Genomic DNA, 22,414 nt, shown 5'->3' with positions numbered 1-22,414 from the left:
GATCCTCTTGCCTTATCATCCCAAATAGCTGGGACTATAGGTTTATACCACCATGCCTGGCTAACTTTAAATTTTATTTTTTAACTTTGTAGAGACAGGGTCTTGCCATTGCCCTGGCCAGTCTTAAACTCCTGACCCCAAAGCAGGATTCTCCCACATTGGCCTCCCAAAGTACTGGGATTACAGGCATGAGCTACCATGGCTGGCCTTTGTATTCACTTTTGAGATAGCTTTATTAAGTTTTTTGTGTTTTTTAGGTATAAATTTTAATGTTTATTGAGTTTGTCTTCATCACTGTGTTGTACTTTATCAGTTTTTTAGTGTTTATTGGTTGTATTCTCATCTGCAGAAGACTTCTCACATTTATTCCAGCAGAAGAAAAATAACCCAGCCACATGGCATCTTATCTTCATGGTGGCAGGGTAGCTTTATGATCCCCATTTTGGTTTCCAATTTGCCTCTGCCTATTACATATGCCTCATAGCCCATTATCCTTTTTCTTACATCATTTCTATAGGTTTGATGTAGATACAGAAGAGTTCAGTGTTTGGTTTAGTCTTTTATCATGAATCCTTATGTCTGTCATTAATTAGAAAAAAAAAACAGCGTTTTTGTAACTAATCAATCAGCAAGTAAATGTCAGCATAACCATGATAAGCCTTTAACTTGATGAATGTTAAAATATTTGAGTTGGTACTATAACCTCATCCATTTAAGTGAAATCTTAAATATGAACAAATGTTTTTATTGTTGTTGTATGTTAGGATAAATTGTCTCACTTTGTCACCCAGGCTGTAGTGCAGTGGTGCAATCATCCCTCCCTGCAGCCTTGAACTCCTAGGCTCAAGCAATCTTCCCAAGTAGCTGGGACTATAGGCATGCGCCACCATGCCCAGCTTGAATTTTTTTAATTAAAAAATTTTAACTTTTAAACTAAAAATCCTGCTCTTTAAACAATCTGTGAATAAATTTAATTTATTTTTTTCTAGAATCATGCTCATGAGCATTTCCTGGATCTTGGAGAATCCAAAAAGCAACAGACAAATCAACACAATTATCGTACAAGATCTGCATTGGAAGAGACTCCTAGACCCTCAGAAGAGATAGAAAATGGCAGTAGTTCTTCAGATGTAAGATATCAGCACATTCATAAATTAGATGTCATTTTTACTTATTTTTTTAAATATGAGTTTCATTCTTCGCATTTATTGATATGTTTGTAGATGTAGCTTAAATATGGTATTTTGGGGTCTTATGATACAGCTTTTATTTTCTAAAAATCTATTTCTAGGCATGGCACACATACACATAATTTCAAATCCACAAAATAAACTCATGTGAATTAATTATTCTCATTTTATAGATAAGGATTCTGAGGCTCAAAGATATTTAGACTATACAGTCACCTATTAAGAGGTAGAGCAGGGATTAAATGCAAGTTTGTTTTACTTGAAAGCCAAGCTTTTTAAGTGGTACCATGAAGCTGTAGTGTAGTGTAAGTATAACAACAAATCAATAAATATTTGACAATTTTTGTTAGTTTTTAATCTCTGTACCAGTTTACAGCTTTCTCAGTGTAATTTTTAAATATTCCTCATGCGTCATTATTTCAGTAAATATTACTGTCCTTACTAAATTATATATTATTTCAGTGAAGGCAATCAATTTGCAATCATAAACCAATCTTATTAAGCAGTTAAACCATCTCCATTCTTCTTTTCTTCTCAACCTTTCCCATCACCTTCCTTCTTTACAGGTTAGAGATGTAATCATTTTAGATATTGACTACTATATACTTTTGAAGCCATGTTGTGCTTTGAAATGCTAGGCATATATGAGAATTCTCTAAATATATTCTCTTTATCCAGGGCAACATTAACTCTCAAACTGAGAGTATTCTAACCACAATTTAAGTTAGTCTCCAATAGCTTTGGGTCCTCATATAGCCAGGTCAAACTGATATATTCATTCTAGCAAAAAAAGAGAAATATACTGATTATATGAATTTGACACATGGTAATTTGGATAGACATACAAAACATAAAATACATGTGGGCTAATTATTTATCTTATAAAATGTCTCTTTATTTTTGAAAGAGTTTCCTCTAAATATTAAGTTTCTATATAATATTTAAAATATTCTGTTTATTAGAAACTTAAGAACTGTATTTCCAGAAACACATCTGTTACAGTAAGTCCTTCAAGTGTCTTCAAACTAATTTATTTATGCTTTAACATCCTTTTAGAAATTTAGAATATATTTCTAGAGGAGTCCATTGAGAACAAAGTATCACTTTGGGCACAGTATACTAATTAATTGGAAAGAATTCTGATTTTTTGGTTCAGATGTTTTGTACTTTAGTATTTTGTATTTGGAATGTAGGAATAATTCTGTTTCTTTTTCCCCCCTTTAAGGAAGTAACACACAAAATGTGGGAAAAATCATATCACTTGCTTAGATTTGTTATATCGAGCAGTGATTAAATTTGTTAATAAAATATGCTTTTTGTTAATAAAATATGCAAATGTGATTTTTTCATTTTTGCTTAGTCTTCATAACTGTGGAATAGACATATAATTCACATTCTTCATTAAAACATCAAAATGGGAAAACTTTTGTCCCAAGTATATTATTTTATTTAAATATTAAAAGAATCCACCCCATTGTCCTCTTTAAAAGTTATCTGAATATGCCCAGCAAGTAAGTAACACCATTCTTACAGAATGTTGTCCAGGGTTTGGACTAAAGTGACCTGGGCTTAAATCAAGTTTTGTTGCTTATTAGTTGTGCCACCTTGGGCAAAATTCTCAAATTTTTAAAGCTTTAGTTTGTTTATTTAAGTAACTCTCTATCACCAGTAGTGCATTGTCAAGCCCAAATGGGGTGATACATACAAAGTGCTTAGAATAGTTTGTAACATACAGTAAAAGCTTAATAAATACGAGGTGTTATTGTTATTGGAGCATAAAGTTTATTTAAGTGAGGAAGACATGCAACATTTTTGCCATCAAAAAACCCAACTTTATGAAGAAAATGCTTTCACAGATAATATTCTTTGTTTACTCATGAATATTTACCAAAGAGAAACAGAGTGTTTAAGTATTTTTTAATCCTTTACCATTTAGATAAAATAAGACCAGAAGTGGAACATCCTTTTTTATATGGGACAGCTGTTTTAATAAGTAAAACATAAATGTGCCTATAATAAATAAAACATAAATGTGCCTTCTCAAAGCACCTATAGAAGAGAAAGCTTAGTGTTTTAAAAAGGCTCAAGAAGTAAAAATTAATTTCAAATGTAAATATGGAATTTGACATCATTTTATCTAGATATGTTATGAGGCTTTTACAATGGTAATCTGTAGGATTGCTCTGAATCCAATATTAGTAAGTATTATGTCTTTATATACATTTACATATTCTCATTTATTTGTGAAAAAAAGGTAAAAGCTGTATTTTGCAACTAATTTTTTAAAGAGAAGCAGCTGACTCTTTTATTATTTTATTATTATTATTTTTGAGACAGTCTCTGGAGTGTAGTGGTGCGATAGCTCACGGCAACCTCCGCCTCCTGGGTTCAAGCAATTCCGTGCCTCAGTCTCCCAAGTAGCTGGGATTACAGGCATCTGCCACCATTCCCAGCTAATTTTTTGTGTGTTTTAGTAGAGACAGGGTGTCGCCACGTTGGCCAGGCTGGTCTCGAACCCCTAACCTTAAGTGATCTGCCCACCTCGACCTCTCAAAGTGTTGGGATTACAGGCGTGAGCCACAACACCCTTTGCAACTAATTTAAATCAAATTTTAAATATCCCAATATGACTGATATTATAAGATATCACTGATATTTTCTGTAATCATAAAATGTTATTTTATAAAATTATGCAATAAGACATGTATTCAACATATCTTAGGAAGGCGAAGTAGTTGCTGTCAGTGGTGGAACATCCGAAGAAGAAGAGAGAGCATGGCACAGTGATGGCAGTTCTAGGTAAATGAATGCTTTTTATTTTTCCAAATGTTATATAAAATCTTTAGAAAGGTGTTTTTTTTTTTTAACCAGCAACACGTTTCAAAGTCTCTGTAAGTTCAAAGTTCTTCAGAGAGTTTTTGAAGTTGTATGAAATGTAGATTTTCTGATATATGTTCTCTATAGAAAATAATTTTTTGGTGATTGCAACTAGATCTGCAAAATGATGCTTTTAACTTTATCATCTTAGTATTGTTTCTTCTGAATACCATTATAATGTTGAATTGCAAACCAGTTTCATTACTGGTTTTGAAAAGTGTGAAGTTAAGAAAGCAATGCAAGCCTCCTGAGTTAACTATCTTATATAGTGGAATTTATGGAATACTAATGATAAGAGGAATAAGCTCTTCTTTTTCTTGTTATGCCTACCTTATTTGACCACACCAGTGAGGATTCCTTCAACTCCTTGTACTGGCGATTCACATTGTTGCAGAGCTTATGACCTTGGCTAACTTTGCAAGGTCTTAATAGCAAAAAGAGAGTATAGCCTTTGGGGATGGCAATTATGATTAGCTGCTACACTTATCCCCCACCTTAGTGGCTCTTAAAATAGAAGAGACAAAGTATGAAGTAGAGGCTGTAAGAGTTCCTCAGTTGTACAATCAAGGGCTCTCCTATTCCCACAGTAGTGATTTCTGGTAATGATGTGCAAATGTGTGTGGTTATATCTAGTAGTTTTATGTATTCAAAACAGGTCAATGAAGGAAAAATTGAATTTCTTTTGGCTCGACAGCAGAATCAGAGTATTTCAAACCCTGAGATGACATAGGAGTTCCTGTATTAAAAGAGTAGTGGTGGTTTTAGCAGTTGAGGACGGTTGTAAAGAATGCTGGACTCTGGAGTTTGTAATTATGTTTATGCTGACAGCAGAAGATCTTCTGTAAGAGCCAAGTACTCCAGAGAGTGATAACTGTGTGATTTGGCAGGTACTATTTACAGTGGCCATGGCTGGAGCTAGTATAAATAAAATGCTCATAAGTTGAAGACAACCTATTTTAGAATAGCATAGCTGAAAATAGTGTAAGTTCTTAAAAATCATTTTAAATTTCATAGTGAAATCACTAAATCATGCTAGAGAACATCTTAATTATTTGATTCTTATCTGGGATGATTAGGATAATCAGAGATTTAGGTACGTGCTTATAAAGAACATTTGGACAGTGGAGAGGGGTAGTGGGGAGGGTTAGTGACAATGGAATAAAGCTCCAGAAAAATCTGCTTTTTCAGTGTTAATGTTAACAGCAGTATTTTTAGAGGCATGAGGTCATATATCATTAAATCTGGGAAAGCTAATTATTGCTTTTAACGTAGTATAACTTAGGTTCCTTTAAGACATTTATGTTCATAAAATTGTACAAAATAAGTAAATATGCTCACATACTAAAATTAATATAGAAGATAATACAACTAGATTCTTTATTTTGCAACATGATTGGTTCAGTAAATCATTTGTCAATGAAGGTACACTAAAAAGAAATGACAAACATGATTGGAAGCAGTATACAAAATATAGTAAGGCCTGTATTTTTCTGAATCATGGCATGCTTTGAAGCATAAGATACACCTAACGTGTAGGGTGTAGGTAGGTAGAATAATTTTATCTAAATGAAATTTTGTTACTTTACATGCAGAGTAAAGTTTGCAAACACAGTCTTTCCCCTGGGTAGGAACACTTCTGACTCTGCCAGTTCAATATCCAGCTACCCTGAGAGCACTAGTACTGGACCATAAGAGTTCCCCCTGTCTGGAACTCCCACCTCCCCTTAAAAAAGGAATCCCCATATCTCCTTAATGTTGACACCTTCTGTGCTCTCCACGCTCCACGGTTATCTTTTTGCTGTCAATAGAACTGAGAAAAGTGACCCCCTCTTATTTTTATATGCTCACAGAATTTGTAACATATGCAACACTCAGAAGTCAATATTTTTCTTAAAATCTTGGAAGGTACTTAAATTTGTTTTTTCACTTAAAGTTGTGACTTTATGTATCTTCAGGTTTTGGGGGAGTTTTTTTGCGATATTTAAGTAAAGCCTATAGAATTTCAAGAAACTTTTGAAGATGAGTTGAAAATTAGGGAAGTTTTTTTTGTTAGTTTAAGTATTTGTTCTGTCATTTCTCTTTATTATAATCTTTCTTTTCGTTTTTATAAAACAAGTCTTAAAATTTTATCTTGTGTGTTGTCTAATAATCCCTTCTCTCCTTCTAGTGACTACTCCAGTGATTACTCTGACTGGACAGCAGATGCAGGAATTAATCTGCAGCCACCAAAGAAAGTTCCTAAGAATAAAACCAAGAAAGCAGAAAGCAGTTCAGATGAAGAAGAAGAATCTGAAAAACAGAAGCAAAAACAGATTAAAAAGGAAAAGAAAAAAGTAAATGAAGAAAAAGATGGACCAATATCACCAAAGAAAAAGAAGCCCAAAGAAAGAAAACAAAAGGTTTGGTTTTTAACATTACAAATTTGGTGTTTTCTAGAGAAACAGTTTAAAGCACACATCTTGAAGTACAATTGATCACAAACATTGTTGAAGTGTATCAGCAAATAATAATAGAAAAAACTCAGAAGTACACAGTAGTAAAAAAGTTTACTCAAATATATTTAGTTTATTCGAGTTTTTAGGTATTTAACATGTAAAAGTATTTACTTACAAAATTGCCATATTCTAAACATTGAACATTTAACCTTAAAAAGATCAGATTTTTCTTGACAGTTTGGTGGGATTTTTTAATGTGAAATACATAATGATACAAAACATATAGTATATTAGTCTATGAATTGCCTTTATGTTTAACCATCCTTATTAATTGTTATTGCTGAAAATAAACAAAGTCTGTGAGGAACATCACACAGAGTAGAAATGACACAACTTGTTACAGTTGACCCCAAGGCGAATATGAAGCTAAAGTGGGGTAAGATGGTCTTGTAACATTCCTTCATTAATCTACAGTGTGTGAGCTATAAGTTTTCAGTCCTTTGGTCAGTAGCAGTATTGATTTGATTACCACAATTAGGTCTGTGGACAATTTGAGAGAAAGCAGAGAACGTAAGAAATATTATAGGAAGAATATCTGTCAGCTCTTATGGAGTTGAAATTCTTTAACATAGGAATGAAAATGAGACCTGTTTAATTTTTGTTCTAAAGTAAATACAACACGAGGGGCATGTTTTCTGCTTCCCAAAAGACTGTAAATGGGAAGCAGTATTTGGTTAAAAGGAAGATTTTTTTGTAACCTCTGCCATTTAAGTATAAATTGTCGTTTGTAGAATTAAATAGGAGACCGTAGGGTCTTTATTCCCACAGAGCTTTCAAAAAGTATAAGAATATATCTGTTTTAAGTGTTTATTTTATCTACATTTGTTGAGTTCTTGTTTCAGCTTTATAATTATGAGTTACTTTAATTTGGATTCCACAGCTGCTGTTTTTCTTGTTGTCTCCTTTGCTTTTGTTTGGGGAAGCTTTACCAAAGAGAATGCCACACATTTACCCACACATTTTCTTTTCTACCTTGTCAGTGATGATAAATGTAGTCTGATTTGTTATTTTATGTATGTAGTAGACAGATTGGTTAAAGAAAACTGATTTAGCCATGTGTCTGGCTAATTAGGTAAATATTCTTTTTCATCTCAGGACAGTTTTGATGAACTTTTGAGGTTTGCAGTGATAAGTTACTGTGAGAACAGTTCCTTCATCCCAAGAGTACAGTTTGCTTCATCTGGTCCCCTTAATTTGATAATTTTCCTCAAACTAATACCATGGGCTCCTTCATGCACTGGCACATATAGATCTATTGTTAACATTTGGCATGTTTTAATTTCACTGTGTTGTTGCAACAAAGTATTGTGATAGGATGACTCTGCCAATAGAATTATGTGGGTCACTTTAAATATGGTAAGGTTAGGATACTGGAGAGTATTCCCTTTAGTTTAAATTTTGTTCGCATGCCTAGCAGTGATGTAACAGTAGATGGACTTGTTCTTATTCCCTAGTCCTCTAGTTATCTCAAATAAACATAAAAGTATTTCCATTCTTAAACAGGGTCATCTTATGTTGGGATTTCAGATGAGATTTCCTAGAGGAAATAAGATTTGAGCTGCACCTAGAAGCAAGCATTCCCATGGTTGGAAAGGAAAGAAATTATTTATACTTTCCATATTTAAAAAAACCTCAAATCATGGAGCTGGAAATGTTAAAGAATACTCAATGCATTCTTAACCCTTTAATGGTTATAATTAATAAGTGACAGAAATCTTCCTCAACCAAACATTCTAAGTTCCTCAGGAATTATTGGGGAATAAGATATGTCCTCATAATGATTTTTGGTGATGCCCAAAGTCTTTCAGTCATACATATGATTATTCTTATTTAATATACAACTTACCTGTCTTGATGTAAAAGTTGTTAGCTTCCCCATTGAACATAGATAAATTCCTTATGGGGAGAAATCCTTGCCTAGCAATTAATAGTCCATATTGAGGCTAGAATTATGATTTTCAAACTTTTCTGTCTTTCTTTTCCTTTTTATTAGTCAAAGGAAACCTTTTTCAAACAAACTTTTAGCTCCTCAGTATACAAAACTGAAAGCAGCTGCTCTGAATAAAGCACAGTGGAAGTTCCTGGGTTGTGGGATCTCTGTGATATACTCAGTGCATAACATAATGGCTACTTTATTTGATAACTGTGTATATATCAAATTACTGCTTGGGTATCATTTTACTCCTCACATCCAACACCTACAAAACTTATTTACCAAGCTTTTTTCTCAAACCCGCTGTACCCCAGCCCTCTATCTCCGTAATATGACGACTCTCTTAGTTGTTTATACCAGAAACCCTGGAGATATCTTTGATTCCTCTTTTTCTCTCATATTCCACATCCAGTCCATCAGGGAATTAATTATCTAATGGATTATAAGTATATTCAGCACTTTACTGTTTTTCACCACTCCACTGCCATCACATTGGTGTGAATCACCCTGAACTCTCATTTATATTACTGTGGTAGCATCTCATGTGTCTTCCTGTTTCTCCTTGTTTCTCCCTAGGGTCTATTCTTTAAAGCATAGGTTGACAGATTTTTTCTACAGAAGGCCAGCTACTCTGCCATAATAGCATTTATAGACAATACATAAATGGGTATGGCTGTGTTCCAATAAAAATTTATGAAAATTGTGGCAGGCCAGACTTGCCCTGAGGGTCATGATTTGCTGATCCTTGTTTTGATGCATCCAGAGTGATCCTTTTAAAATATAAGTGAGATCGTACTGTGCTTCTGCCTAAAATTCTGTAACGAGCCCATCTCACGTACAGTAAATTCCAAAGACCTTTACCCTAACTCTCCAGGGTAATGCTCTTGATGTGTTTGACTGAGAAACACTCAGTGTGGCTGTGGCTAATAGGAAAAAGAGGAAAATGACAACTACTACAGTTGGGAAGTAGTAGTATTACCTATTGCAAGTAGTGTTCTCTGATATCATGTTATGGCATTGCTTCTTTTAGTAAACAAGTATTATTTTATACTGATAATTACACTACCTTGTTTTTAAAAAAACACAAGTAAAATGTAGCAGTCTTAGTGTACAATCATTTTTAATGTTTTACATGTGATTCACAAAAGACTTTAATCAATTGCATAACATTTTTTTACTTGTAAAAATATTAGGTTTCAAATGTTCTTAGAAAGTTCATTTTTTTCCTGAGTCTAAGGTAACAACATCAAGACCATTGTGGCCACTTGTGGGTGACCAGCAAAGTTAAGGAACTTTCTCAGAGGCATAGTTTCTCATGCTGTGTAGAAGTGTAATGTCCAGCTTATGGAAATAATTAGCTTTCTACATCTTGCACTACTCAACTCCTATGAGAATACCTTATTTAGTTGTAACTTACTATAACTAGGATTAAAAAAAAACTCTAGGCTGTCTTGGTTTGTTATATGGAATGTTTATAAAATTGATAGCATTTTGAAAGGAAAGGAGAATACACAGAGCTTGTACTTTGGGGTTTGTGGGGATATCTTGTTACCTTGTTGTGAGTGTTGGCTATGGATTTTTGGGTTTTGCTTCTAGTTAGTTCTCTTTGTAGACAGTGATTTGGAGAGATTGAATAACTGTGTTGCCACTGCTGCCATTTTTTCTAGAATAAGTGTTTTGTTGCTTAAAGGATAGTCATCTCTCAGTAGACACGGAGGATTGGTCCCAAGACCCCTGCAGATAACAAAATCCAGGGATGTTCAAGTCTCTTATAAAAAATGGCATGTAGTATTTGCATGTGACCTACACACAGTCTCTTATATACTTTAAATCATTTCTAGATTATTTATAATACCTACTGCAGTGCCTACACATCATTTTATTTGTGTGGATTCAACATAGTATTCAGAATGTAGCAAATTCAAGTTTTGCCTGTTGGAACTTTGTGGAATTTTTTTCCCAAATATTTTCAGTCAAGGTCGGTTGAATGCATGGATGTGGAACCCACGGATACACAGGGCCAACTGTATATAATATTGTACAATGGTGCCCTTCCCCTTTTATTTAATCATCTTTATAGTTATTTGAAAGAGTAGATTGGTGGATTAATGCTTTTTTGATTATTACTTAACAATGTTCTAAATTTTGTCAGAGATTGGCTGTGGGAGAACTAACTGAAAATGGTTTGACATTAGAAGAATGGTTGCCATCAACATGGATTACAGATACTATTCCCCGAAGATGTCCATTTGTGCCACAGATGGGTGATGAGGTACTTTAAAAGTTTTAAATTATCCATTTTTCCTCACATAGTTTTAAACATTTTTTAACAGCTCTTGAAATAGACTTCTGGAAAATAGAAGCAGTTTTGTAAAGTATCTCATTCTAGATGTTTGTATCTATGTATGGAGAAAGTACAATTAGGAGTGAAAATCTAATGATAATCTTCTTTGAAGCTGCTGTAAATCTGAATATTATAAGAATGAAAATTTTGTTAGTGTTTTAAAAAGAAATGTATGTTTTAGTAAGAGGGTTTTATTGCCAGCTTTCTTTTTCTTTTTAAATTAAAATATATTCATTTATTTTAAGGCTTAATGTATACCATGTTAAAGGAAAAATGAAATTTAGCAATTTATTTTCATTTAATTTTATTTCAAAAAGTGTTAGTGTTTTGTTTACCCACAGTGTTCACAGTTCATTAGATCTTTAAAAAATCTATAATCTTAGAATAAGAAATACTGTTTAATTTTTAAGAAAATGAGGATGAGACCATTGTTTTAGAATATGTACTTGTGAATTTAGAATGAAAATGTAAGAACTGGTCTCAACATTTTTTACTCAAGGTTAATGTCTCCTTGTTTTGTACACAAATTTTAAGAGGCAGTGTTATCTGGTGTCCAACAGATTGACCATAAATAAATTGGGAATTAAAATAGAGGCTTCTTTAGCAAAGCACACTAATTTACAGTTTAAAGTGGTAATTGACACTTTAAGAAAAAAAAAGAAAACAAAAACTTTTTAATGCTAGAGTGATTCTAAAGAACAGTCTGAAAGAATTTATTTAAAAATCCTACTTGCCTCATACGACTTGAAGACCACAGAGCATTACCACATTGTTGTGGTATAGTACAGTGATAGATCTTAACATCCTGTAGCATTAAGATGTGAAATTATATTTAATACATTATTTCAACATGGCCAGAAAAGTTTGTAATTCCTTGTTGAATGATTTCCTTTCAAAATGGTTAGGTTGTCTTTTTAGCTGCTGGTGCTTGAAGGTGCTTGAAGGTCTTCATTATTCAGCACTATTCCATCATTTAAAGTTCCAGACAACTGGAGCAATAATAGTATTTTTTTTTTTTATTTAAGTTTTAGGGTACATGTGCACATTGTGCAGGTTAGTTACATACGTATACATGTGCCATGCTGGTGTCCTGCACCCACTAACTCGTCATCTAGCATTAGGTATATCTCCCAATGCTATCCTTCCCTGCTCCCCCACCCCACAACAGTCCCCAGAGTGTGATGTTCCCCTTCCTGTGTCCATGTGATCTCATTGTTCAATTCCCACCTATGAGTGAGAATATGCGGTGTTTGGTTTTTTGTTCTTGCGATAGTTTACTGAGAATGATGGTTTCCAATTTCATCCATGTCCCTACAAAGGACATGAACTCATCATTTTTTATAGCTGCATAGTATTCCATGGTGTATATGTGCCACATTTTCTTAATCCAGTCTATCATTGTTGGACATTTGGGTTGGTTCCAAGTCTTTGCTATTGTGAATAATGCCGCAATAAACATATGTGTGCATGTGTCTTTATAGCAGCATGATTTATAGTCCTTTGGGTATATACCCAGTAATGGGATGGCTAGGTCAAATGGTATTTCTAGTTCTAGATCCCTGAGGAATCGCCACACTGACTTCCACAATGGTTGAACTAGTTTACAGTCCCACCAACAGTGTAAAAGTGTTCCTATTTCTCCACATCCTCTCCAGCGCCTGTTGTTTCCTGACTTTTTAATGATTGCCATTCTAACTGGTGTGAGATGGTATCTCATTGTGGTTTTGATTTGCATTTCTCTGATGGCCAGTGATGGTGAGCATTTTTTCATGTGTTTTTTGGCTGCATAAATGTCTTCTTTTGAGAAGTGTCTGTTCATGTCCTTTGCCCACTTTTTGATGTGGTTGTTTGTTTTTTTCTTGTAAATTTGTTTGAGTTCATTGTAGATTCTGGGTATTAGCCCTTTGTCAGATGAGTAGGTTGCGAAAATTTTCTCCCATTTTGTAGGTTGCCTGTTCACTCTGATGGTAGTTTCTTTTGCTGTGCAGAAGCTCTTTAGTTTAATTAGATCCCATTTGTCAATTTTGGCTTTGGTTGCCATTGCTTTTGGTGTTTTAGACATGAAGTCCTTGCCCATGCCTATGTCCTGAATGGTAATGCCTGGGTTTTCTTCTAGGGTTTTTATGGTTTTAGGTCTAACGTTTAAGTCTTTAATCCATCTTGAATTGATTTTTGTATAAGGTGTAAGGAAGGGATCCAGTTTCAGCTTTCTACATATGGCTAGCCAGTTTTCCCAGCACCATTTATGAAATAGGGAATCCTTTCCCCATTGCTTGTTTTTCTCAGGTTTGTCAAAGATCAGATAGTTGTAGATATGCGGCGTTATTTCTGAGGGCTCTGTTCTGTTCCATTGATCTATATCTCTGTTTTGGTACCAGTACCATGCTGTTTTGGTTACTGTAGCCTTGTAGTATAGTTTGAAGTCAGGTAGCGTGATGCCTCCAGCTTTGTTCTTTTGGCTTAGGATTGACTTCGCAATGCGGGCTCTTTTTTGGTTCTATATGAACTTTAAAGTAGTTTTTTCCAATTCTGTGAAGAAAGTCATTGGTAGCTTGATGGGGATGGCATTGAATCTGTAAATTACCTTGGGCGGTATGGCCATTTTCACAATATTGATTCTTCCTACCCATGATCATGGAATGTTCTTCCATTTGTTTGTATCCTCTTTTATTTCCTTGAGCAGTGGTTTGTAGTTCTCCTTGAAGAGGTCCTTCACATCCCTTGTAAGTTGGCTTCCTAGGTATTTTATTCTCTTTGAAGCAATTGTGAATGGGAGTTCACTCATGATTTGGCTCTCTGTTTGTCCATTGTTGGTGTATAGGAATGCTTGTGATTTTTGCACATTGATTTTGTATCCTGAGACTTTGCTGAAGTTGCTTATCAGCTTAAGGAGATTTTGGGCTGAGACAGTGGGGTTTTCTAGATACACAATCATGTCATCTGCAAACAGGGACAATTTGACTTCCTCTTTTCCTAATTGAATACCCTTTCTTTCCTTCTCCTGCCTAATTGCCCTGGCCAGAACTTCCAACACTATGTTGAATAGGAGTGGTGAGAGAGGGCATCCCTGTCTTGTGCCAGTTTTCAAAGGAAATGCTTCCAGTTTTTGCCCATTCAGTATGATATTGGCTTGTGGGTTTGTCATAGATAGCTCTTATTATTTTGAAATATATCCCATCAATACCTAATTTATTGATAGTTTTTAGCATGAAAGGTTGTTGAATTTTGTCAAAGGCCTTTTCTGCATCGATTGAGATAATCATGTGGTTTTTGTCTTTGGCTCTGTTTATATGCTGGATTACATTTATTGATTTGCGTATATTGAACCAGCCTTGCATCCCAGGGATGAAGCCCACTTGTTCATGGTGGATAAGCTTTTTGATGTGCTGCTGGATTCGGTTTGCCAGTATTTTATAGAGGATTTTTGCATCAATGTTCATCAAGGATATTGGTCTGAAATTCTCTTTTTTGGTTGTGTCTCTGCCCAGCTTTGGTATCAGAATGATGCTGGCCTCATAAAATGAGTTAGGGGGGATTCCCTCTTTTTCTGTTGATTGGAATAGTTTCAGAAGGAATGGTACCAGTTCCTCCTTGTACCTCTGGTAGAATTTGGCTGTGAATCCATGTGATCCTGGACTCTTTTTGGTTGGTAAGCTATTGATTATTGCCACAGTTTCAGCTCCTGTTATTGGTCTATTCAGAGATTCAACTTCTTCCTGGTTTAGTCTTGGGAGAGTGTATGTGTCAAGGAATTTATCCATTTCTTCTAGATTTTCTAGTTTATTTGCGTAGAGGTATTTGTAGTATTCTCTGATGGTAGTTTGTATTTCTGTGGGATCGGTGGTGATATCCCCTTTATCATTTTTTATTGCGTCTATTTGATTCTTCTCTCTTTTTTTCTTTTATTAGTCTTGCTGGCGGTCTATCAATTTTGTTGATCCTTTCAAAAAACCAGCTCCTGGATTCATTAATTTTTTGAAGGGTTTTTTGTGTCTCTATTTCCTTCAGTTCTGCTCTGATTTTAGTTATTTCTTGCCTTCTGCTAGCTTTTGAATGTGTTTGCTCTTGCTTTTCTAGTTCTTTTAATTGTGATGTTAGGGTGTCCATTTTGGATCTTTCCTGCTTACTCTTGTGGGCATTTAGTGCTATAAATTTCCCTCTACACACTGCTTTGAATGCGTCCCAGAGATTCTGGTATGTTGTGTCTTTGTTCTCGTTGGTTTCAAAGAACATCTTTATTTCTGCCTTCATTTCATTATGTACTCAGTAGTCATTCAGGAGCAGGTTGTTCAGTTTCCATGTAGTTGAGCGGTTTTGAGTGAGATTCTTAATCCTGAATTCTAGTTTGATTGCACTGTGGTCTAAGAGATAGTTTGTTATAATTTCTGTTCTTTTACATTTGCTGAGGAGAGCTTTACTTCCAAGTATGTGGTCAATTTTGGAATAGGTGTGGTGTGGTGCTGAAAAAAATGTATATTCTGTTGATTTGGGGTGGAGAGTTCTGTAGATGTCTATTAGGTCTGCTTGGTGCAGAGCTGAGTTCAATTCCTGGGTATCCTTGTTGACTTTCTGTCTCGTTGATCTGTCTAATGTTGACAGTGGGGTGTTAAAGTCTCCCATTATTAATGTGTGGGAGTCTAAGTCTCCTTGTAGGTCACTCAAGACTTGCTTTATGAATCTGGGTGCTCCTGTATTGGGTGCATATATATTTAGGATAGTTAGCTGTTCTTGTTGAATTGATCCCTTTACCATTATGTAATGGCCTTCTTTGTCTCTTTTGATCTTTGTTGGTTTAAAGTCTGTTTTATCAGAGACTAGGATTGCAACCCCTGCCTTTTTTTGTTTTCCATTTGCTTGGTAGATCTTCCTCCATCCTTTTATTTTGAGCCTATGTGTGTCTCTGCAGGTGAGATGGGTTTCCTGAATACAGCACACTGCTGGGTCTTGACTCTTTATCCAATTTGCCAGTCTGTGTCTTTTAATTGGAGCATTTAGTCCATTTACATTTAAAGTTAATAGTGTTATGTGTGTATTTGATCCTGTCATTATGATGTTAGCTGGTTATTTTGCTCGTTAGTTGATGCAGTTTCTTCCTAGTCTCAATGGTCTTTACATTTTGGCATGATTTTGCAGCAGCTGGTACCGGTTTTTCCTTTCCATGTTTAGCGCTTCCTTCAGGAGCTCTTGTAGGGCAGGCCTGGTGGTGACAAAATCTCTCAGCATTTGCTTGTCTGTAAAGGATTTTATTTCTCCTTCAGTTCTGAAGCTTAGTTTGGCTGGATATGAAATTTTGAGTTGAAAATTCTTTTCTTTAAGAATGTTGAATATTGGCCCCCACTCTCTTCTGGCTTGTAGAGTTTCTGCCGAGAGATCTGCTGTTAGTCTGATGGGCTTCCCTTTGAGCGTAACCCGACCTTTCTCTCTGGCTGCCCTTAACATTTTTTCCTTCATTTCAACTTTGGTGAATCTGACAATTATGTGTCTTGGAGTTGCTCTTCTCGAGGGGTATCTTTGTGGCGTTCTCTGTATTTCCTGAATCTGAATGTTGGCCTGCCTTGCTAGATTGGGGAAATTCTCATGGATAATATCCTGCAGAGTGTTTTCCATCTTGGTTCCATTCTCCCCATCACTTTCAGGTACACCAATCAGACATAGATTTGGTCTTTTCACATAGTCCTATATTTCTTGGAGGCTTTGCTCGTTTCTTTTTATTCTTTTTTCTCTAAACTTCCCTTCTCGCTTCATTTCATTCATTTCATCTTCCATTGCTGATACCCTTTCTTCCAGTTCATCGAATCGGCTCCTGAGGCTTCTGCATTCTTCACGTAGTTCTCGAGCCTTGGTTTTCAGCTCCATCAGCTCCTTTAAGCACTTCTCTGTATTGGTTATTCTAGTTACACATTCTTCTAAATTTTTTTCAAAGTTTTCAACTTCTTTGCCTTTGGTTTGAATGTCCTCCCGTAGCTCAGAGTAATTTGATCGTCTGAAGCCTTCTTCTCTCAGCTCGTCAAAGTCATTCTGCATCCAGCTTTGTTCCGTTGCTGGTGAGGAGCTGCGTTCCTTTGGAGGAGGAGAGGCGCTCTGATTTTTAGAGTTTCCAGTTTTTCTGTTCTGTTTTTTCCCCATCTTTGTGGTTTTATCTACTTTTTGTCTTTGATGATGGTGATGTACAGATGGGTTTTTGGTGTGGATGTCCTTTCTGTTTGTTAGTTTTCCTTCTAACAGACAGGACCCTCAGCTGCCGGTCTGTTGGAGTACCCTGCAGTGTGAGGTGTCAGTGTGCCCCTGCTGGAGGGTGCCTCCCAGTTAGGCCGCTCAGGGGTCAGGGGTCAGGGACCCACTTGAGGAGGCAGTCTGCCCGTTCTCATATCTCCAGCTGCGTACTGGGAGAACCACTGCTCTCTTCAAAGCTGTCAGACAGGGACATTTAAGTCTGCAGAGGTTACTGCTGTCTTTTTGTTTGTCTGTGCCCTGCCCCCAGAGGTGGAGCCTACAGAGGCAGGCAGGCCTCCTTGAGCTGTGGTGGGCTCCACCCAGTTCGAGCTTCCCGGCTGCTTTGTTTACCTAAGCAAGCCTGGGCAATGGTGGGCGCCCCTCCCCCAGCCTTGCTGCTGCCTTGCAGTTTGATCTCAGACTGCTGTGCTAGCAATCAGCGAGACTCCGTGGGGTAGGACCCTCCGAGCCAGGTGCGGGATATAATTTCGTGGTGCGCCGTTTTTTAAGCCCGTTGGAAAAGCGCAGTATTCGGGTGGGAGTGACGCGATTTTCCAGGTGCCGTCCGTCACCCCTTTCTTTGATTAGGAAAGGGAACTCCCTGACTCCTTGTGCTTCCTGAGTGAGGCAATGCCTCTCCCTACTTCGGCTCGCGCACAGTGCGCGCACCCACTGACCTGCGCTCGCTGTCTGGCACTCCCTAGTGAGATGAACCCGTTACCTCAGATGGAAATGCAGAAATCACCCGTCTTCTGCATCGCTCAGGCTGGGAGCTGCAGACTGGAGCTGTTCCTATTCGGCCATCTCGGCCCCTCCCCACAATAATGGTATTAATGAATAGAATGAAAGTATGGGATAGTGGCTATCCCAAAATGTTACTAAAAACTTAGCATTTTAAAACACGTTCTTCTACTAGTGGGTGTCAGACTGCTGTGTTTAAGTACTAGTTCTCCAAGACAGTAGTCAGGAGTCACTTAAATTTGATCTTCATGAAATGTGGATAAATGTATGCCCTGCTGTCTTACCAGGATTTGTGTAAGGATTAAAATATATGTGAAAGTACATTTTTCATTTCAATGTTTTCTGCATATGTACAAACTACTTGCTAAAAAAGTTAACAACAAAAAAGGACAATAAGCTTATTAGTCAACGTTATTATGCAACATAGATTAACTTATTTTGATTTTAAGAATAAAATGGTGAAACCAGAAAATAACTTTTCATCTTAACTTATAAGTGTGTATTCAAAGTAATGTTATTTAGAACACTTTGGTTATGATTTAGTGATGTCAAGACAACTTGAGAGAAAGGAGGAGGGAGAAAATATTAGAATTTCTATTAGCTCAAAAGGCATTAGATTTTCTCTTTGCAATTTCAGCTGATACCGTGTATATTGGATTAAAGGAAACACATCCAGGTTGTAAGATTATGACTTTATTTTTTAGGTTTATTATTTCCGACAAGGACATGAAGCCTATGTTGAAATGGCCCGGAAAAATAAAATATATAGTATCAATCCCAAAAAACAACCATGGCATAAAATGGAGCTACGGGTATGACATTGATTTTTTATTTAATAGCCCCAAAAATACAATTATGGATTTTGGAGAAAATTGTATCAAAGGTTACTATTAACACAATAAGAAACTGCATCATGAAGATACCTTGTTTAATTGAAGCAGTCCTAGAGAGTAGGAGGTGTTTAATTTTCATCCAGAGAAACACAAGATTTGACTGAATTTATATACTCCAATGCAGTTTATGGGTTGGGTACAAAATTTAGTTATAGTGAAAATTAGGTAATAAGTCTAAAGTAAGCTTTGTATTCGTAAATTTGATGCGTATTTCTAGATTTGTCATCAGTAGTTCAGTTACCAATAGGTCTTTGGAATGGTGATAGAAAACTTACTTTAGTAACTATACTTTAGTAAAGTTCTCCTTATTTTTCTTTCCTTTTTTACGTTTTAAAAATTTCATTGTAACTTGCATACTATAAAGTGCACAAATCTTAAGTACAGAGCTCAGTGAATTTTTACATGTACAGAGTCATCACCATCCAGATCAAGATTTAAACCAAGAAGTTTTTTCTCAACAATGTGTAGCAGTCTATTTTGTGGTTTATTTTGTAAAGATGGTTTCTTATATTCTCTGTCTCTCTCAGGAACAAGAACTTATGAAAATAGTTGGCATAAAGTATGAAGTGGGATTACCTACCCTTTGCTGCCTTAAACTTGCTTTTCTAGATCCTGATACTGGTAAACTGACTGGCGGATCATTTACCATGAAGTAAGGACTGTTGAAAGAGGCAATGGTTTTCTTAGTATTGTAGATTGTTTTTCAAGATTCAGATACATTTGAACATCTTTTAGGTATTTTTAGGTATGTGACCTAATCAATTTGTTTCTGTTTGTAATTAGATACCATGATATGCCTGACGTTATAGATTTCCTAGTCTTGAGACAACAATTTGATGACGCAAAATATAGGCGATGGAATATAGGTGGGTAATTTATTTAGAAGCTATAGATGTTTGATGTGGTTTTTTTTTCTTAGTAAGTGATTTACTATTTTTCATAATTGAGAAAAAGATTATCAGAGAAATCTTTTTGCTATTTGTAGGAATGTTAATAGCAAAGTAAGATACTATGTCAGAGGTATTGTTAAGTTTTGTTTAGGAATGAAAACAGTCGATGTTGAAATTTCAAACATTTTTTCTGTTACATTTGACTTTTTCTTTTCATGTTTTACATGTTAAGTTAAATTTTTGTATAAAAATATTAATAACAGAATTTAAATTTGAAGCCAAAAGAAGCTTAACAAGATGTATAAGTTTGTACTGGGACTAAAGCTAAACTGACATTTTTCTTTTATTGGTTAATCCTATTATAATCTTTAAAATTAGTATCATAAACAAGTCTCAAAGAAACTAAAATCTGTAAAAGTTTTCAGGCACTTAAGGTGCATTAATTTACATATAGATGATGTGCCACTTATGAGAGTAGTTCTCTTAAAAATTTCATATAGGACCAGTGTGTGTCATGGTATGATGTGTACACGGTATGTATGGTTTGAAAAAGCACATCAATTGATATACCAGTCTGTCCTTCAGTGCCACTAGAACGCATTGACATGGTGGTTTGTCCTTTGTTAAAAACTTGTATGTGCTCTGTAAGGAGAAATTAGGAAAATTTGGAAGTTATCAAAATTATGGACATGGAAGTTAGAAAGAAAATTTACATCTCATGTTCCATTTCCCTAGAAGTTTTAAAAGATGTGTTTCATCAAATAAGGGAGTAACCAAGAAAGGGAAAAGAATGGAATCCCCTCAGGAAACAGGAAGTCCAGAACAGGAAAAGTTAAAAGGAATCCCAAATAATATTCAGTAGAAGCCTCAGGATAGCAGCTACCTAGCAGGTCCAAATCTCCTTCAAGAGGAAGGTCTTCAGGGGGAAAAAATTGGAACACATAACTTACCTAACAAGTTTGTCTTTGTGGAAAATTACACTGAAGAATGTTTTTTACAGCTTGAGCTGTTAGAGATTGTGGGAAGATTTAATTGTAAATTCACTGAAAACCAAGCATTAAAAAAATGAAGCAATTATTAATTTTAGGGAAAACAAAATTATATAAGGAAGGAATTATATGCTGTTTTGCTTAGGAGCAAGCAGTATTTACACAGTCATGATTAAAAATTGAATATGGATTAAATATAATACACATACATTTTATGCACAGTTGTATTGAGGTTATAGTTGTCCCTTAGTATCCACAGGGAATTACTTCCAGGACCTCCATGGATACCAAAATCTTTGCATACATAGGTTCCAGAATTGATCCTACGGAACCCCCCGATGTGAAAAGTTGGCCCTTCCATATTCATGGATTTCACATCCCACTAATACTGTATTTTCAATCTGCATTTGGTTGCTGATGCAGAATCTGCCAATACAGAGGGCCAAATCTGTTTATTGGAAAAATCTGTGTATAAGTAGACCTGGTCAGTTAAAACCCATGTCTTCAAGAATCAACTCTGATACTTACTGTCAAAAATTGATGAGTGAAGAAATCTGTAAGTCAAGAATTAGTAGGTAAAATAGATGAAAACATTTTTCTTGGTTTTGGCTATCAGCCTTTGGTACATCTGATTGTTTAAATTTTTCACATACATTACTTGATATGATAAATTGTATTTTATTTTATTTTTGAGATGGAGTCTTGCTCTGTCACCCAGGCTGGAGTGCAGTGCCGTGATCTTGGCTCACTGCAAGTTCCACCTCCCAGGTTCACACCATTCTACCTCAGCCTCCCGATTAGCTGGGACTACAGGCTCCTGCCACCACGCCTGGCTAATTTTTTTTTGTATTTTTAGTAGAGACAGGGTTTCACCGCGTTAGCCAGGATGGTCTTGATCTCCTGACCTTGTGATCCGCCCGCCTCAGCCTCCCAAAGTGCTAGGATTACAGGCATGAGCCACCGCGCCCGGCCGATAAATTTTATTTTTTAAGGAGTTGCATTTGCCAATAAATTGCGGAACAAATAATAGAGATCAAAGTGCAGCAATATTCCAGAAGTGAGCTCATAACCTTGGCAAAGTAATGTGGCTAACATTGGACAAATCACAGAGAGTTAAAATGAATGAGCATCATAATTTTCTCATTTGGATCTTACAATTTTATTCTAATTTATGGGTTAATATCTCTCTAAAGTTAGTATCTAATTAGCCTTTTATATCTGAGGATATATGCATTCACCCACTGACTGCCATTTAAAATTACATTAGTAATTTTTACTTCAGCCCCTCCTCAGAAATGTATTAAGGCTTACTCTCAATGGTGGACTTCAGTAGTAGTCCAGGTTCTTTGCTTATCTTTCTTGTTATTCTACAGTTATTGTTCGTTATGATTAGGCACACATTACTCAGTCCTTCCTCTTTAGCATAATAATCAGTCTGTGTAGGGTCATAAGATACAGCTCTTTGAAACTTTATGTTTAGTGTGAAGTAGTGGTGGTGTCAAGAATCCTTCTTATTAAACTATATAGTAGCTTTTTGTTAAGTGTCACTAGTATGCATCTGAGGAACAACTGTCAACAGCATGCAGTTGTGTTCTATTAACTTTTCTCCTGGCTCCAATTTTCTTTTTTATCATATTCTTTTACCTTGTTTTTCTAATTTTTAATTCATTTCATGCTATATGTTTTTATAAACTTTTAAATCCTTTTTGGTAAGAAAATGAGAACATAACTACTTTTCTCTTTGAGTTTAAAAATAAAACTGATTCAGATTAATTGCTAACTTAATTCATTTTAACTTAACTGTGTGTCAAAATGTAGAGTGCTTTAATAGAACTCATTAGTCAGAAAC

General features: G+C 35.6%; 1 protein-coding gene across 6 annotated transcripts in view; it reads left to right on the top strand.

Moving 5' to 3' along the window:
• Positions 1–22,414, top strand: part of PHIP (pleckstrin homology domain interacting protein) — a 142,580-nt gene that overhangs the window by 88,817 nt on the left and 31,349 nt on the right. For 5 of the 6 annotated variants that reach the window (XM_016955892.4, XM_016955893.4, XM_063813213.1 and 2 more), the window contains 7 exons: positions 990–1,130; positions 3,913–3,989; positions 6,235–6,466; positions 10,648–10,767; positions 18,498–18,605; positions 19,214–19,338; positions 19,470–19,552. In XM_016955892.4, coding sequence (XP_016811381.2) covers positions 990–1,130; positions 3,913–3,989; positions 6,235–6,466; positions 10,648–10,767; positions 18,498–18,605; positions 19,214–19,338; positions 19,470–19,552 — 886 coding nt within the window. The remainder of the gene's footprint in view (positions 1–989; positions 1,131–3,912; positions 3,990–6,234; positions 6,467–10,647; positions 10,768–18,497; positions 18,606–19,213; positions 19,339–19,469; positions 19,553–22,414) is intronic. The other variant, XM_054686067.2, reaches the window with a different exon arrangement.

The sequence above is a fragment of the Pan troglodytes genome, chromosome 5 (genome assembly GCF_028858775.2).
Source record: "Pan troglodytes isolate AG18354 chromosome 5, NHGRI_mPanTro3-v2.0_pri, whole genome shotgun sequence".
Taxonomy (NCBI): Eukaryota; Metazoa; Chordata; class Mammalia; order Primates; family Hominidae; genus Pan; species Pan troglodytes.
Note: the sequence above shows the minus strand (reverse complement) of the source record. Positions and strands in the feature narration are given on the sequence as shown.